This window comes from Trichosurus vulpecula, chromosome 4, assembly GCF_011100635.1.
Source record: "Trichosurus vulpecula isolate mTriVul1 chromosome 4, mTriVul1.pri, whole genome shotgun sequence".
NCBI lineage: Eukaryota > Metazoa > Chordata > Mammalia > Diprotodontia > Phalangeridae > Trichosurus > Trichosurus vulpecula.
In genome coordinates, this window is record NC_050576.1 from 268,837,132 (window position 1) to 268,854,652 (window position 17,521).

Below are 17,521 nucleotides of genomic sequence, written 5' to 3' on the forward strand. Positions count from 1 at the left end.
CTATTTAAACATTGAATCATAGAGTGATTCATTCATCAAAGAAATTTCTGAGACCAAATGAAGAACTGAAAATTCCCCCAAATCTCTTCTTTTCTTTTTATTATGTATTGTTATATACGATTGCGCATAACATTGCACAGCCCCTGCTCGTATGAATGTTCTCTGACTCTTGTGGCAGCAGGCTATCATAGGGAGGAAAACATGGGCACTATTTAAATTTTTTTTAAAGACTGCATTTCCCTATTTTGTTCAGTCTGAAAGCTCAGTGGCGCATCCCAGGGCTGATCCTACAACTGACTGGCTCAAAATGTTTGACCTGTTCTGTTTCTTGTCTGAGCTGGTTCATCCTTCTTTAGGGGACCTAGAGGGGCCCCACTCCCAGAGTCTACCATATTGAAGGCAGACTTAGTGTGGACACCCATTGGCTTAGCCCACTGAAGCTCAGAACTCCTGAGCTGGCGAGATCCATCATTCTCAGGCTCCAGGGTGGCAGGAATGATAGGTATGCCCAACTGTAGGCATTCACTGTTTTCATGTAGAGCATTAAAGTTTTCTGAATGTGATTACTAAGGCATCACATTATACGTTCAAATGTTAAGCCAATTGAGTTGAAAATACCATTGGGTTTCTAAGAGATAAGAGGACAATAGGTAGGGTAAGAAGCAAGGTGTCAAAATGGAAAGAGAGAGAGCCAGTCTCAGAGTCAGGAAGATCTAGATTCAAATTTTGTGTCTAATATATTGGCTGCGTTACCCTGAGCAAATCACTTTCGTTGCCCGACTTCTCCCCCATCCCCCAACCCCAGCAACTCTCTAAGACCATAAACCACAAAACAAGTTCAGGTCTGCATTGGTAAAGGGAGTTTCCTCACCAAGAATTCCATATCCCAGTGAAATTATAGGTCCAGGCCAAAAATGTCTCCACCAAAAATAAAGAAAACTCAGGACCAAGAGTACCATTGGCATATCGCAAACTTGCGTCCCCAGTTCTGGCTGGTGACGGGTATCCCTTGAACAAATTTTGGCAATATCAATAAGAATTTATTCTCATGACGACTCCTAGTTATTGATATGGCTAAAATTTGCAGATAAAATACGGTTATCTTTCACATTATATAAAAATCTTTTAAGCTGATTTTGATGTGATAATATTATTTATCCAATCAATCGATAAACATTTATTAAGAATCTACTACACGCCAGGCGCTGTGCTAAGCACCAGATATATCAATAAAATGTATTATATGATATATTAATAAAAATAAATATATAAACATGCATTCTTTTCTGAGTGCCACAGGGATCTTTTTGTATGGGTTAGTGGTTTCTGTTCTTTTACAAGCCATCTGCCTGACCTGGGATTAGTTCCTTCAACTTCTGGGCAACATTTTCACAGCTGAAAATTGCTGCCTCTACTTTATTCCCAGATTTTTCAGGCTGTCTGAGGTAACTAATTGAAGGCCCTGAGAGTTGGCTGAGGTCCCTAAAGATGAGCAGAAATCATCAGGTATCAGGGCTATTGCCAAGAATTTAAAGGATTGGGTAAAATATCATTTAGCTTCAAAGTGATGAAGCCCTTGTCCCATAAACTGTGTCCATTTGTGAAACATAAAACATCAGCCAAACCCGGAGAGAGGGAAAATGGTGCAAGACGGTGTTGGAAATAATTGCAAAGAGGAGGGAATGATCGTAAAAGACTGCCTTTCAACTCCTTTCCCTCTCTTTTAGAGGATGGAACTTGCTCTTCAGAATGAACACATGCATCCATCTCAGAAATCCCTGAAAACCCTTTAGATGGGCCGTAATTACTACATTTGCCTTTCTCCGTTAGCTATAGGGATATTCATATCTTTCCCACAAAGCCTTTACTCCAGCTCTTGACTTTTCTTAATCTTCATTTCTCTTGACATTAGAGCAATTGCTTTGAACAAAGAACTATGAGATTCTCCTCTCCTGGGAAACTGGGTGAGGTTGTTACTGATTAATTAGAGGGTTGGTTGACTAGCTTAGTCTGAGATTAGGCAATCTTAATTGCTTAGGAAGACTTCCTTCTTGGGGTTCTTGTCAATTCCAGAAAGAGAAGTCCCCTTTTTAAAGATGATTTCTAATCACATACCTGTATCTATAAGGTACCTGGGTCAGCTTCCATTTGAAGGATGACTTCTACTTACCTGTTGTCTATAAGGTACCTGTGTCAGTCTCCATTTGAAGGATGACTTCTACACACCTATTGTCTATAAGGTAACTGGGTCAGCTTCCATTTGAAGGATGACTTCTACATACCTGTTGTCTATAAAGTACCTGGGTCAGTTTCCATTTGAAGGATGACTTCTACATACCTATTGTCTATAAGGTTCCTGGGTCAGTTTCCTCCTCATGTGTGCTTAGGAGGTAGCATGTTATAAAGGAAAGAGCTAGAAGTAGGAAATCAGGGGACCTAGTTTCAAGTCCTAGCTCTCTTAACCTGTGTGAGTTGGGGCCAAGTTATTCTTCCTCTCAGGGAGGTTCAATTACCACTCCCCCCACCCCAAACGGTAGGGTTATTACTCACACCACTTAGTCACAGAATCATTGGGAAGAAAGCTAGTCTATCTAACCCAACTTAATAAGAATTTATTAAGTGCCTACTATATGCAAAGCACAGCGCTATGTGCTAGCAATAAAAGACCATATAAGTGTGAACTATTGCCATCTGAAACTCATTCACAACATTCTATTTCCAATCTCTGTCCCCTATGCCTAGAATGCTCTGCCACCTCACCTCTATTTCTTAATTTCTCTATCATCTTTCAAGATTCAAGTCAAATCCCACCAATCCAGGGGGCCTTTCCAGATCTCCCAAGGTGCTAAAGCCTTCCTGCTTTCAAAGAACCTTCTATCTACATAGAATCTACCTAGTTGTTTACATGTCATCTTCCCCACTAGAATGTAAGCACCTTGAGGACAGGGACTATTTTGGCTTTTTTGAGTATCCTCAGAGTTTTAACACAATGCCTGGCACATAGTACTAGCTAATAAATGCTTATTATCTTGTCTTGACTATCATTAGTGACTTTTCCATTAAGCCCTTCTGAGTCATTGGAATAATAATTTTTTTTTTACAAATGAATATGCACATTTAATAAGAAAAAAATCGTTATTAGAATGTTTGTGCCAGAGTGACCTGGTGTTCCTTCACTTTCAATTTACCTTGAAGCAGTTGTTTAGATGAACGCCTTCTGTCTTGTAAGACCTTTGTCGCTCTGTCTTTTCCCTGGGTTTCTGCAAATTCTGCTATGTGTCTGATGAGACCCAAGGCCCCAGAACATTGTAAGTAATTACCACTAAGATAAAGTTCACTGGAGTAGAGAGGCAAAATAAAGGTTTTAAGTAATATTATTTTCAATCTCTCTAAGTACCAACTATATGCAGAAGTGCATATGTATATATATATGTATATACATATATGTATATATGAGACATTTAGTAAATGATTGTTGAACTGAGTTGAATCTCAATAAATTCTTTTATAATCATGCTGTCACAGAAAAATATCAATACTGTACTTTGCGTTTAATAGAACATTTAATACAACAGTCACTTAATCTTCTTCTATAACCCCTCAGTCTCGAAGAGACCTCCCCGGATCAATACCTAATCCCTTGAGAACAGGGAAAGAGTAGAGTCATGTTATGTGGAGTCACAATATCTGTCTTTAGGGGATGGGAAAGGCAAGGATCTTAGTTGACAGTTATTTCTCTTTCTGAGTTTAGTTGCTGTTGCTAATCCATCCTCCTGAGCCTCAGATCTCATTCTTGACCTTTAACACATGTTCCCTAAAAGAAAGGGTCAGGCCGGAGAAAGGATTTTAGCGCAGGGCATTGTTTGCTGAGAAGGTTAATTAAGTACTGATATACTTAGCTTCCTTCAGGCTAATCTGGAAAGAAACTTAAGACTGGAGAAATACGTATTTCTTGAAATTTTCATTCTAACTAAAAAGGAAGGTTTTTTAAAACACACTTTCACATTACAGAGACTTCAGCATAAACTGCAGTGGATCTGTGATCTCCACTGGCGCAGACTGCAGCCCATCCTCACCTTCTCATCCAGGGCAGATCTTGTCTGTGCTAGCTCTCCCTCCTCATCTCCACCTTTACTGGCTTCCTTCAGGTCCTAGCTAAAATCCCACTTTCTACAAGGAGCCTTTTCTGCTCCCTCTGAATTCTAGCGCCTTCTCTGTTAATTATTTTTTTATTTAATCTGCATATAGTTTGCATGTTGTCTGCTGATTGTGCGCTCTTTGAGGACAGGGATTTTCTTTTGCTTTTCTTTGTATCTACAGCACGGTGCCTGGCATTAACAAATGTTTATTGCCTGATATCTATAGTAACCTAAGCATATTTGGAAAAGGAGGCATAAAGGATTATATCAGGGAAATATATGATAGATACACTGCAGGGGCTAGGGAGAACAGGTGGACAGTCAGAACGCTCCATGGGTATTTCCACAATGTCAGGAGAAAGTGAGAAAGGTCTCCAGCACACTGGACGGCCTTATGGAAGGACATGGACAAGTGATGGGTGGGATTGCAATCTACCCATTGGAAGGAGTGCCCAAATCGATGAGATCACAGATCCATTTGTGTACATATGAAATAGGATCTTGTTAAAAGAATAAACTTGATTTCAAGACAAGCCTGCCTAAGCCATTAGTCTAGAAACAGGAAATAAGATCATGAAGAAAGCAGCGGAAAGATACAAAGATTAAGTAACAAAAATTTTCAGAGGCTTTGGTTAGAATACTTCTGACGGCTAGATGGACCGACTTACCAAATGGCGCTTTGGCTAATTGCCCAGCCCAGTTTTGAGCCGATAGCTGGTCCCAGATTGCAATAACGGAGGCTGAGAATCTTAAGCTTTCGGTTTTTTTCCAGGCCAGCCATAAGAATGTCGACTCCCTCATTTCCAAATCTTAAAAGAGAAAGAACAAATTAGCTACTTATCATTGGATTTAGATAAGGAAAGGAAAGATTATCTGATCCGGTTTCTTCATTTTCATGTGGTGGCGTGGAATGAGTGCCAGATTTAGAATCTGAGGGTCTGGGTTCGAATTTTTGCTCTGATACTCACTATCTGCCTTTCGGCACCTCGGGGTGCCAATTCTCTCATTTGCAAAAGGGGAGGGGTGAGGAAGTGGGCTGGATGACCCGGCCCTAAAGCTGCGATCTCATGAAGCTGCAAGCTACAGGGGGAAGCAGTTGGACCAAAATCACATTAGCGGGCAAGGAACAGAGGCGGGATTTGAACCGAGGTTCTCAGACGCCAAATTCGCTTCTGAATTCTAAATTTCCCATTTGGTCAGTGCTTTGCCGAGCACCTTTCGCGATCGGTTTCTTACCTGTAAAATGAAAGGTTTGGACCAAGTGACTGTCTCTTCTGAACGTTCAACTGATCTAAGCCAACTAATCTTCAACAGGGTTTTAGCTGAGAAGGATTGTAAGCTTTTCCGCTAGGTAAGTGGTACAATACATAAGAGTGCTAGACCGGGAGTAAAAAAGACCCCAGTTCAAATTCTGCCCCAGATACTTCCTAGCTTGTGTGAGCCTGGGTAAATCACTTAACCTTCATCTGCATCAGTATCCTCAACTGTAAAATGAGATACAATTTGCAAGAGTGAATTTAGCTGGGCAGGTGTTTGAGTGAAAGAAATATAGTACATATCGGACCCTCCCCAGCTTAATGATTCAATTCAATAAATTGTCAAGTATGTATGAGGAGAGAAGCAGTTTCAGCGTCAGTGAGATCCGGGTTCAAGTGCTGCCTTTGACACATACTAGCCATGTGATAGAAGGAAAATCATTTAACATCTCTCTGCCTCAGGCAACTCTGTAAGACTTTCAGTTACAGATGAATGGCTGATCTCCACTGGAGGAGGGAGTTTCCACACTGAGCGTCCCCTACACCCATGACATCAGAGTTACACCAAAAATAAAACAAAACAAAATAGGTCAGACTCTATGGCAGGCTCTGGGGTTCCAGAGATAATCAACAAAAACAGCCTCTGCCCTCAAGGAGGTTACAATCTATTGGAGGAGTAAACGTTTAAAAAATACATCAAAATTTGAGAAGGAGAAGATTAATAACAATGAGAAGGAGACAGGAAAGATCTTTGGAGATGTCGGTTGATTGGAGAATTGAAGGAAATTAAGTAATTTAAAGGGGAAGTTGAGAAGGATGTACATTCCATACACGCAAGACAGTCAGTATAAAAGCTGAGATAGAATGCCTCTTATTCAGGAAACCACAAAGATGCCAGTTTGTCTGAAAGGTAGTGTGTGAAATGGAATAGAATGAAATAAACCTGAAAAATTAGACTGGAGCCAGGTTGTGGTGATCTCTAAAGTCAGGCTAAAGAATTTGATTTTGTTCTGGAGGTAAAAGAGAACCATTGAAGATTTTAGAGCACAGGTGTCACAGGGTCAGGCCTGTCAGTCAACAAACATTTACTAAGCACCTACTATGTGCCAGACACTGTGGTTATCATGTGCTTTAGGGAGATTTTGACAGAAATGTGAAGAAAGCATAAGGGAGAAACTGGAATCAGGGAGGCCAGCTTGGAAGCTATTGCCATCATCCAGGCAAGAAATGACAAGGTCATGAGAATGAAGAAAAGTAATTAGAAACAGAGGGTTCATGAATGAAACCTCTGAGATTAAGTCATTTACCCAGGATCCCACTGCCCAAAGAGGGGTCATCCTGCTAAGGGTTTAACATTATTTGCAAATCATTCCAATCAGGGAAGAAGCCAGACTCTTGACTTGGGATCTACATGGATTTTCTGAAATGTCTTGCTTTTTAGCTTTTCTGGGAGATATTCAGAGCAATTATTTAAAGAGCAAGAGGTTTCCAAGTACATTGGAAGCCCTGCTTCACGAATCCAAGGAACTAGATTTCCACGGGTTATAGTTTTCCTTATAATGGTTTTGAGTGGCAGATTCACTCTCCTAGGACATTGATGATACCTCCTAGCAGCCTTAACTTCCACTTGTGACTCTATTTGGCAAAAAGAGCTGATGGGTCTGATTAGCTACCAAGATATAACTTTCATATTCTTTTCCTTACTTGTTGTAATCCAATACAATTGAGAGCAAATTGCTGGAAAGAAGAGACTTGCTCAGTCTCTCCACAGACCACAGGTCCATTCGGCTGTTAATGATTTCTAGGGTAGAAAATGGGTACATGGTACGTCCTCGAAGCTCTAGAAGCATGGCCTAAGAACACAAATTAAGAAATTAATATTTAGCAACTGAAATATAGCTAATGCTTAAATGTAGTACTCAAAGGTAAATCATTTCAACATTATTGTTCCAACCTTTAGACGTTTAGACGTGGTCCTGCCCAGAGTTGGAGAGCTCCATTGATTGGGCTCTTGCCATTTCTTGGTCTAGGATTCTATGATTTTCAAAAACTTAACTTACCCTCAATAGCCAAATGAAAAAATGCTCCAAATTACTAATAATTAGAAAAAAATAAAAATTAGAACAATTCTGAAGTACTACCTCATACCCATCGGGCTGGCAAACTTGACCAAAAAAAAAAGATTACAAATGTTGGAGTTACTATGGGAAAATAAGCATATTAATGGACTGTTGGTGGAGATATGAATAAGTCTTGCCATTCTAGAAAACAATTTGGAACTGTGACCCGAAAGTTATTACGCTGTGCATACCCTTTGACCCAGCAATATCATTAGTAGATTTATATTCCAAAGAAATCAAAGAAAGAAGAAAAAGCCTCACCTGTACAAAAATATTTGCAGCAGTTCTTTTTATAGCAGCAAAGAACTAGAAACTAAGGGGATACCAATCACTTGGGGAAAAGCTGAACAAATTATGTTATGTGAGGATAGAAATCATGAAAAGGATTTTAGAGGAATCTGTGAAGACATGTATGAACTGATGCAAAGTGAAGTGAGTAGAACCAGGAAAGCAATTTATACAGTGGCAGACAAATAACTTTACAAAACTTAAGAACTCTGATTGATGCAACGATCAACCACAATTCCAGAAGATCAGTGATGAAGGATGCTGCCTACCTTCTGACAGAGAGATGGTGGACACAAGATAAAGAATGAGATGTATTTCTGGACATGGCCAATGCAGGGATATATTTTGCTTGATTATACAGAACTGAATTTATCGCAAAAGTGTTTTTTTTTCAATGGGGTGAGGTAGTAGTAAGAGAAAATAAAATTTGACTGTTGAAAAAAAAATCAAATCAAAGAATTAGGTGTCTTCCCTCATCATTGGTCTGCTGGAATCATAGTTGGTCATTGTATTGATTAGAGTTCTTAACCATTTCAAGGTTGTTTGCCTTTATAATGTTGCTATTGTATTTTTTTTAAACCTGAGTCTTTTGAATCATTTAAAAAAATTAACCTTTCATGATGGTGCAAAAATGTGCTTCCAAGTCACTGTTTAAAAATCTTTACTCCATCTGTGGGTCAAGGAGGTAGAGCAGAGGAAGGTTTTGGGGAAATAGTCTTCATGTAGGTAGAGGTTGAAGGGTCATAGGACACCAGATTTAGAACTAGAAGAGACTCTTATCCAGTTCAATCCCTCATCTTACAAATGGAGGTGAAATGATTTGCCCAAGGTCACACAGATAATAAATGTCAGAGGCAGGTTTCCAGTGGGTTTAGATCTGAACAAGTGGAAGGCATACCCATAGATACAATGAAGTACCATTTATGGACACAAGAAATAGGATGTAGAAGTTTAGACAGGACTTTAGAATGCACATGGGACAATGACCAAACAGGGAAATATCAAAACACACCAATGACATTCGTGTGGTGGAAAAACAGGTTCATGGGGTTAGAGTAGGAAGGAACCGTCATCAAGGTCACGTCATCCAACCTGCTCATTTTACCGATGTGGAAGCTAAGGGCTAAAGAGGTTAAGCATTTGCCCAAGGTCCAAGTATCAGGAGCAGGATTCTATTCCAGAGCTAATACGCTTTCTGTGACACCCTGTTGCTTCAGCCTGTACTATACAGCTTTGTGCACATTTGTGCGGAAATATTTCCATCTCCTGGGATCAGAACAAAAGGGCAGGATTTGTAAAGAAATACATTGTGGTAATGGAAAATCACTACTGTTAGATCACCACCCTATCCTGATATGGGAGGTCATTTAAAACCATAAATCATAAGAGCATGTAGACACTCTTTGAATATCTTAGGGATACAGAAACCCAAAGGCTGTTTCAAGGCTGAAGTTTTGGAAACCAAAAAGAGGTTGTGGCTTTGTGGAGAGAATCAAGGGATGGGTTTTTTGGGAGAAAATTACATGTGGGTTAGATATAGGGTTTGGAAATATAACTTGGTCAGAAACAAAAAAGGCTCCTGTAACTCCTTAACTATGGAGTGGGTCTAGGAGGGCTCTTTAATGAAAGGATACCCCCAATTGTTGAGTGCTAGATTGGATTTCTGAAGCTGTGGGGTGATGAAATAGCTGATGTGGCATACCAGGTCCAGCTGCTAAAAGCCTGCCATGCACAAAATGTACCCAACAGTGTTTAACAGAGCCTGATCAGCAGACAGACGAGCGCCAGGTGCAACTAAAGCAGGCGGGGAAAACACGGGACAGAAACAGGAGTCAAATCCTTGCTGTAGCTTCAATTTCAGAGACTTAGAGTGAAGAAAGGGACTGGCATCCCTGGCAGCATAAAAAAGGCTGTTTTAAAAAATAATGTTTAATATTAAGTTATAAAGAAATAATTTTTGTTGTAAAGTTCTAGGAGAAAAGCCCTAAAGATATAGAAAACCTGTTCAAAGAGGAAATCTTCTTTGTTATGTGAGGTGGTTCTCTGAGAAGGGGATATGGGGTATTTAGAGGTAAGGAGATATAAGAAGAAGAGATGCCAATAAAAATCTATTTTAAAAAATAAAAAAAACAAATAAAGGCCTTGAAGATGCCAATGTGTCCAGTAACACCAGTCAAAATAATAGAATGCCAGATATGGAAGGGGCCTCAGAGGTCATCTAGGACAAAATAGACATTCGCAGAAATCCCCTCTACAATAAGCCTCTAGGCAGTCCATTCTACTTTAGAGAGTTCTCATTATTGAGAAATTTTTCCTGTATTTTTCTTTTACTTTAAGGTATTGCTAACTTGTCTGTATGGATCCTCCTTCCAGTGGTGCAGATCCCAACTCCTATCCTCATACCTGGGAACTTGAATATACACATTGATGTCTGCTTAGATACTTTGACCTCTTAGCTCATTAATCTGCTTGACTCCTATTACCTTCACTTTCTTTTCTTAAAAAATTTTTAAAATTAATTTACTTTTAGTTTTCAACATTCAGTTACACAAGGTTTTGAGTTTTAAATTTTCTCCCCCTCCTCAAGATGGTGTGCAATCTGATATAGGCTACCTGCATTTTCAATCCACCTCAGACATACTCAGTGATGCTAACACCTTTATTCTCACCATCACCCTGAACTTTTTTTTATCTCTGTGACCTGGGGATCTGAAATTGCTCATTCTAATCCCAGTCACCTATGCTGTCCTCTTTTCCTCAGCTTTGCTTCTTCCAAACTTTAAAATGTTATTTTTATTATGAATTTAACAATTATCAATAAACATAAAGAGCAAGGAAGAAGATTGTATAAGAAGAAGATTGTGCATTTGTGTTTATATATATGCATACATGCACACATGTAGGGGGGGAAAGAGAGAGAGAGACAGAGAGAGAGATAGAGAGACAGAAAAAGAGAGACAGAGAGAGAGAGACAGGGAGAGAGACAGAGAGAGACAGGGAGAGAGAGAGAAAGAGAGAGAGAGAGATTGTTTTTTAAGTAGTATAAGGAGATAGGGACTAGACATGTGATTTCATTGCTATAGAGAACTCCAGGGAAAGGTAATTCTAGAGAGCCTAGAGCTCTGAGAGTTTAAGTGATTTGCCAAGGGTAACATAGCCAGTATGTATCAGGCAGGATTAGAACCCAGGTCTTCCTGGCTTCAGGACCAGCTTGCTATCTATTATACCATTTCTCTCTTAAGAAGTATGTGTGTATCATACACAGTAACACAACACTGTGCGATGATCAACTTTGATAGCCTTAACTTTTCTCAGCGGCACAATGATCTGAGGCAATTCCAAAGGAACATGTTATACACATCCAGAGAAAGAACTATGGAGTCTGAATGTAGATCTAAGTACACTATTTTCACTTTTTTTGTTTTTTCTTTCTCATGGTTTTTCCTTTTTCTTCTGATTCTTCTTTCACAACATGAATAATGTGGAAATATGCTTAATATGATTGTACATGTATAACCTGTATCAGATTGCTTGCCATCTTTGGGAGGGAGGACGGGAGTGAGAGAGGGAGAAAAAATTCGGAACTCAAAATCTTATAAAAATGAATGTTGAAAACTATATGTAATTGGAAAAAATAAAATACTATTAAGGGGAAAAAAGAAATATGTATATATACATATACACGCAGATATATATATATATGTACATATATACATACATACACACATACACACCTATATATGTACTCATACTTCTGTTTCCTCCTAAATCCCCCTACCTGTAAGAAGTCACATCTCCTATGCCATATCACAGGCTTAGAGCTCTCTCACCCAAACAGGACACACATGCATCACAGGGTTATCCTTCAGGGAACCAGCCAACCTTCTCCAAAGTTACACAAGTATCAGGCAAATTTTTCAGAAGAAGAGGGAAGAGGATTTAGAGTCTCCAAATAAGAGTAGATGGGAGAGGATCCAGAAATGTCCAGGCTCACTTAGACCTGGACAGAGGCCAACATGTCAGTACTATCCATGTAGCCCTAAAAGGAAAAAAGGATTGGCCCAGTGGGGACTGAGGGTTATCTTGAACTTTGGAAAATACCATGAGTCACAGGGGAGGGTTCCTTGATACCTTCCAGAAAAGGGAGGCAAGTTTTTCTGTCTATTGTAGGGTTTCAGGACCAACCCATGTATGTGTTTTAAATGAAACCTGTCCTACACCCAATGTCTTGTTAGCCTGAATGCTTGTTGAGGAGCTGAGACAACTTAGAGAGATATAAGTCAAATTATGGTGCTTCTGTATGAAACTCTGCACATAGACATGGGGCATAAAGATTATTATTGAGAGAGGCACCCGAGATTAACCTGTTGTCAGAGGCTGAATCCCAATCAGCATACCAGTTATATAAATATTTTTAAAACCCATAACTTACTAGGCTTGCAACATCTGAATTTTTCAGCTTCACCCCCCAGATGCAAAGTTCTCTTCCCAGCATGTAACGTTCATCTCGAATTGTCTTGAGCAAAGGTTCAAGAGAAACTTCTGGGAAGCCTGTTGGGGAGACGGCAGGGCTTACGAGCATCAGCTGAAAGGTAAGAAAAAAAATAAATATTGGCACTACAAAGAAAACCTCCGAGTATATTTTGTTATGTGGATGAGGAGCGTTGCAAAGAAATAACAAAGAAACATGCAGAATTCAATCAATTGTGGTCTTGAATTAGTTATGTGTATGTAGGTGAGGTTGGAGACAGGAGATCTGAAGGGGCAATTTCTTGGGTGGGGTATACTGGGAAAATGGATTTATTTCAGTGAGGAAAGAGTCAAGCTAGAACACTCCTTCACCTTCCTGAGAATCTGTTCATTCTCTATGCTGGTTTTCAAGGCCTTCTTGATAGCTGGGCACACAGAAGTCTGAGACTGGACACAGTGCTTTTCGTATGTTTTCAGGAACTTTGTAAGAATAGGGACAATAGACAAGGAAGCTCCCTTAATTTTTGGTTTTTCTTTCTTTGTCCTTGGCATGTTTTAAAAATTCTGTGAGAATCTTCTTGATGGCTGAAAGCATTTGCTCATCCTGAAATATGAGTAGCAGATTTACCATTACTAAGTTCAATTAGACATTTATTAAACAAAGAGAAAAAGTATATAGAATCAGAGGTTGCTGTCATTCAGTTGTATCCAATTCTTTGCTACTGTATATGGGTTTTTCTTGACAAAGACACAAGAATGATTTGCCATTTCCTTCTCCAGGTCATTTTACAGATGAGGAAACTGAGGCAAACAGGTTTAAGTGACTTTCCCAGATCAACCGGCTATAAGTGTCTGAGGCCGGATTTGAACTCATATCTTTCTGACTCCAGGTCCAGCATTCTATATACTGCCCCAGAATCAGAGGATTTGAGTTTAAAATCCTGTATCAGCCACATACTGACTGTGTGGCCTATGATAGGCAACTTTGCCCCACTTGGCCTCTCCTAATTTGAAAAATGAAGAGATTGGACAACATGATTTCTTAACTTCCTTCTAGCTCTAACCCCATGATTCTATTCTTTGCACCACATGAATGTCATTGGTTCGTTTTGATATTGCCCTGTTTGTCTATCACCCAGTTTGCTGGATTTACCTCCAGATTCTATTTGTTTTCATACTCACAAGTGATGCTTGTACCTCAATGTCTATGAACATGCCTTCCACCTAGGCACAACCCAACCTGCCTCTGAGATTTATAACCTCATTTGACCTTGGGCAAATAATATAATTTCTCTGGGCCTCAGTTTCCTCATTGGTAAAATGAGAGAACTGGAATGGATGACATGGGTGGAGTCTTTCTTCCAGCTTTAAATTTATAACCTCATGCTTTGATCCCTACTCCATGAATGCTATTTCCCCAGAACTCTCCTCTGTGTGCCTCCCATGGTCCACAGATAAAGGGAGGATTTCTACACAGTGGTTGGGAGATAAGCTATAGTATTAACCTGATGGATAGATCATTTTTTTTCAGGAATAATTTCTTTAAATTTGATTTTTTTTCTTTCCAGGGAAAACATGCATTTTATAGCACCTATAAACACATCAATATGTTTCCACTGATTTGGGAACTCAGTATTTTTTGGAATATCGGAATATCATCAAACCCAATGTAATGTGCAACAATAACAAAAGAGAGAGGAAAACATTAAATTGGGACATTTTATGGTTAAAAATACTCACAGCAGCAGCTTTGGAAAGATGATTTTCTTAAATCAAATCTTGCCCTTGATCATTTTATTGTTACAGCAAAACAAAGCTATTTTACTATTGAAACACCTTTCATTTCTGATTTTAACAGAATGTCTTATTCTGCTCAATCATTGTAAGTTTTCATGTGGACAAAATATTTAAAAATAATCTGGAGTGCATTTCTTTGTGCTGTGATCACAGTGAGAAATATAGAAAATAAATTTCTGTGACATCAGGCCTACTTGTCTATTTTCATCAGAGAAATCTTAAAACATAATACTTCTAAAGAAAACAGTTTTACAGATAGAACAAATATTTTTTTTAAAATTGGGAGTGTTCATTTTTGATGCCTTTAGGACGGTAAGTGAATCCATGTCAAAAACTGGCCTACTTGTATATGCAGCACATTCTCAGATAATTCAGCGTTTTAATGGCTGCTATAGATATCACACAGCTGGTAGGTTAAAATAGTATCCCAGAGCAAGAATTGGCATCAAGTGCCCACTCCATGGAGGTCTCCAACTCTGCGGGTCCACAGCTAAGCATATGAGACAACTATGTGAATATCAAGGTAATGATGTTGAAATCAGCTCTAGCCTCACATTTACACACTAATTCTATTTTAATCACTTAATAATTGTTTGTATTGATTTTCATTTATGTTTAGTTTTTTTGTATAGAAGTTAGTGTGGTTCCTAATAAAGCAGTTAATAAAAATAAAACAAAATAGCAAATCCTAAAAATAATAAAGCATTCGTATCGATATGGGCTATGTATCAATAGCTTTCTATTTATCTCATTGAAAAAAAAACCTAGCTTGATTCTCTTGACAAGGAGGATTCTGCTGGGCTCAGGCAGTTAATGCAATTGTTAATTTTGTTCTTTAACCTGTCATTCATTAAAGAGGTTTCTGTATCTTAGAAATCTTATTGGAGAAGATCTGAACCAATAATACCATGAGGAAAAAGGATCTAGAAGGATCACCAACCTTTGCTGCTTATTGATTAAAATGAAGGGGAGTTCACATTGGTATGTATTCCTTTCTTGGTGGAGCACCTCAGGGAACCAGGCAAAGACTTAGGGTGCTCAGGAGATGCCCCCTTCTGAAAGCTGATGCTTTCCTTCCTTCTCTTGATTCCCCAGGGGCATGCACCTTCTTCCTCAAGAAAGAAGGGCCATTCTTGCTCTGAATCCTGTTCTTGCAGACACTGACCCTTTCCAATTTGTATAGCCCTGACAAGTGCCTTTAGTGACCCCATACTTCAAGTAGGTGAGGTGATGTCCTGGCTAGTGGTCATTCTTCTCCTTTTCCTCCTTCTCTCAAGGCTCCCTATTTTATCCAACAGTTTTACTTTCTTTCCTTCCAAAGAGAGTGACAAATAGCTACCCAGTGTCAGGAGAATTTTCTTAGTCACCCAAATACTTTTAATTTTTTCTTCTTTTTTCTAATCTGCATTGCACTTTTCCCCTGTCTAAGCTGGAATAAGAGGGGTAGGGATGTGAGGATCAGAGATCCAGAGCTAGAAAGAACCTCAGAGATCGTCTAGTGCAATGCTTTCATTTTACAAATGGAACTGAGGCCTGTGAAGGTTAACTGACTTGTCTGAGGTCACACAGGCAGTAAGCATAAGAAACAGGACTTGAATCCAGGTCCTATGACTTTTTTCCTCTTATTTTTTTTTCCACTGTACCAAGGAGTAGAGTACAATTAAAAGACCTTGTTGGTTCAGTTGGTGGCCCTTTGGCCTTTGAATCTGAACCACCGAGGGTTCAAGTCCTTACCCTTACCTTTTTCTATCTTACATTTTAGTCATCTTCCAGCTACACTCTTCAGTATCTCACAGGTACTATACATTACTCATGGTACATGCTCCCCAAAATATTTGCTGAATAAATGAAGAAGGAATTCTCTTGGAGCCCAGAGACCTAGGTTCTAATCCCACCTCAAACACTTACTAGCTGGTTAATCATGAGCAGGTAACTTAGCCTATGAGCCTCAGTTTCCTCATCTGTAAAACTGAATGGAGGGTATTTGTACTACCTGTGTCAAGGAATGGTTATAAATAAACTATCTTGTAGACCTTAGAGTGCTATAGAATCATGAGGTATTATTATTCAAAGGATCATAGATGCCATCTAAGCCCAATCCCCACATTCTACAGATGAGGAAACAGAGGCCAGAAAAGCTAAGTGACTTGGTCACTTAGCTAATAAAGTGTTTGAGGGGGAATTTGAACCTGGCTCCTCTGATTCCAACTCTAGGCGCCCTTTCGGCTTTACCATATTATTAATAAAGTTGGAAAACACAGTCATAATTCTGTTCCAGTTCCATAAATATATAAACCATTAAACAGGACATAAAAATATATTAGCCATCCAATTCTGGTTTCCGCAAACAATTGATTGTCAAGAATGCTTCCATCCCGGGGACCCAGAAATGAACAAATAGTACCTGGTTCTTTACTGAAGTGTGGTTCTGGTGGAGAGAGTTCAGGCCAGGCAAAAGGGCTCCCTTGCTATGTGGCTTCAGTGCCCATGGAGATAACTGCAGAAGACCGTCAATAGCAACAAGGTTCAACTCTGGAGTCTTAACCGCAGCCAAGAATCCCAGAGAGAGGGGAGGGTGAGGCTGTTTTCATCCAAGAAGAAGGTGTGAGGTGATGAGTGTGATGACAAGAGCTGCCAGAAACACGGAGTCCTAAAGCAGATTTCTTCTATCACTCAAAGCTTTAAGAGTGTCAATGACAGAGAAAGAGGAGGAAGGAGCATCTAAGGGAAGTGGAAAGGAAAAAGACAAGGGGGAGTTGGCAAAGGGAAAAGGGGACATGGGGGGAGGGGAAGTACACAGTTTCTCATACTAAAATTGTGATTATTGATTTCGTCTTTGAGTGATGCAAACTCTTTTCTCTATATGGGAGAAATCAAAATACCAAATAGGATATTTTTGTTTTCCAACTTCCACTTTGAATGCATATAGATGTAAGCAGGCTTTCAGCCCTTCAGCTTCCCTCAAAGTAAAAATTGCAATTACCCTTAGAGAGGGTTTCCTGAGATATCTGTCCATGCCCTCATAAGCTGCACCTATATATTTAGATATCTCAGCATGTGAAAACATATTACATGAAGATTTTCTCCTACAGAAATCATGCTGATGAGTCACCATATGTAGTATGGAAATAGTTTAGCTCTTAGAAAGAAGAAAAAGGGGCACGATTGGACCCATTGGGTCAACTTTAAGAAGGCAGGAGAGAAGGCACGGTCATTTTGGGTGGGTGACAAGAGAAGAACCCGTTTAGAATAGGCCTTGAGTGAAAAAGGCACTTGAGAGAAGCATCAAAACAAAATAACACCCGGCAGGGAGGTGGAAGAAAAGGTTAACTTTAGTGGGGGAGAGTGGGGCATGATGCTGCTTTCTTTCCCCTGGTAGGTTCAGAAAGTTTCTTTTCTAATTGTTCACTCACCATAGAAAGGTTTGCTCCTACAGACCAAGAATGGGTCT

General features: G+C 39.5%; 1 protein-coding gene across 1 annotated transcript in view; it reads right to left on the reverse strand.

Moving 5' to 3' along the window:
* The window catches only part of LOC118847096, a 46,022-nt gene extending 33,197 nt beyond the window's left edge, over positions 1–12,825 (reverse strand). The window contains exons 1-6 of the mRNA XM_036755700.1: positions 12,646–12,825; positions 12,236–12,388; positions 7,100–7,248; positions 4,808–4,948; positions 3,189–3,337; positions 390–553 (exon numbers count right to left, since the gene is read on the reverse strand). Of these exons, the coding sequence (XP_036611595.1) occupies positions 390–553; positions 3,189–3,337; positions 4,808–4,948; positions 7,100–7,248; positions 12,236–12,388; positions 12,646–12,825 (936 nt within the window). The remainder of the gene's footprint in view (positions 1–389; positions 554–3,188; positions 3,338–4,807; positions 4,949–7,099; positions 7,249–12,235; positions 12,389–12,645) is intronic.
* Between the last annotated feature and the right edge of the window lie 4,696 nt (positions 12,826–17,521).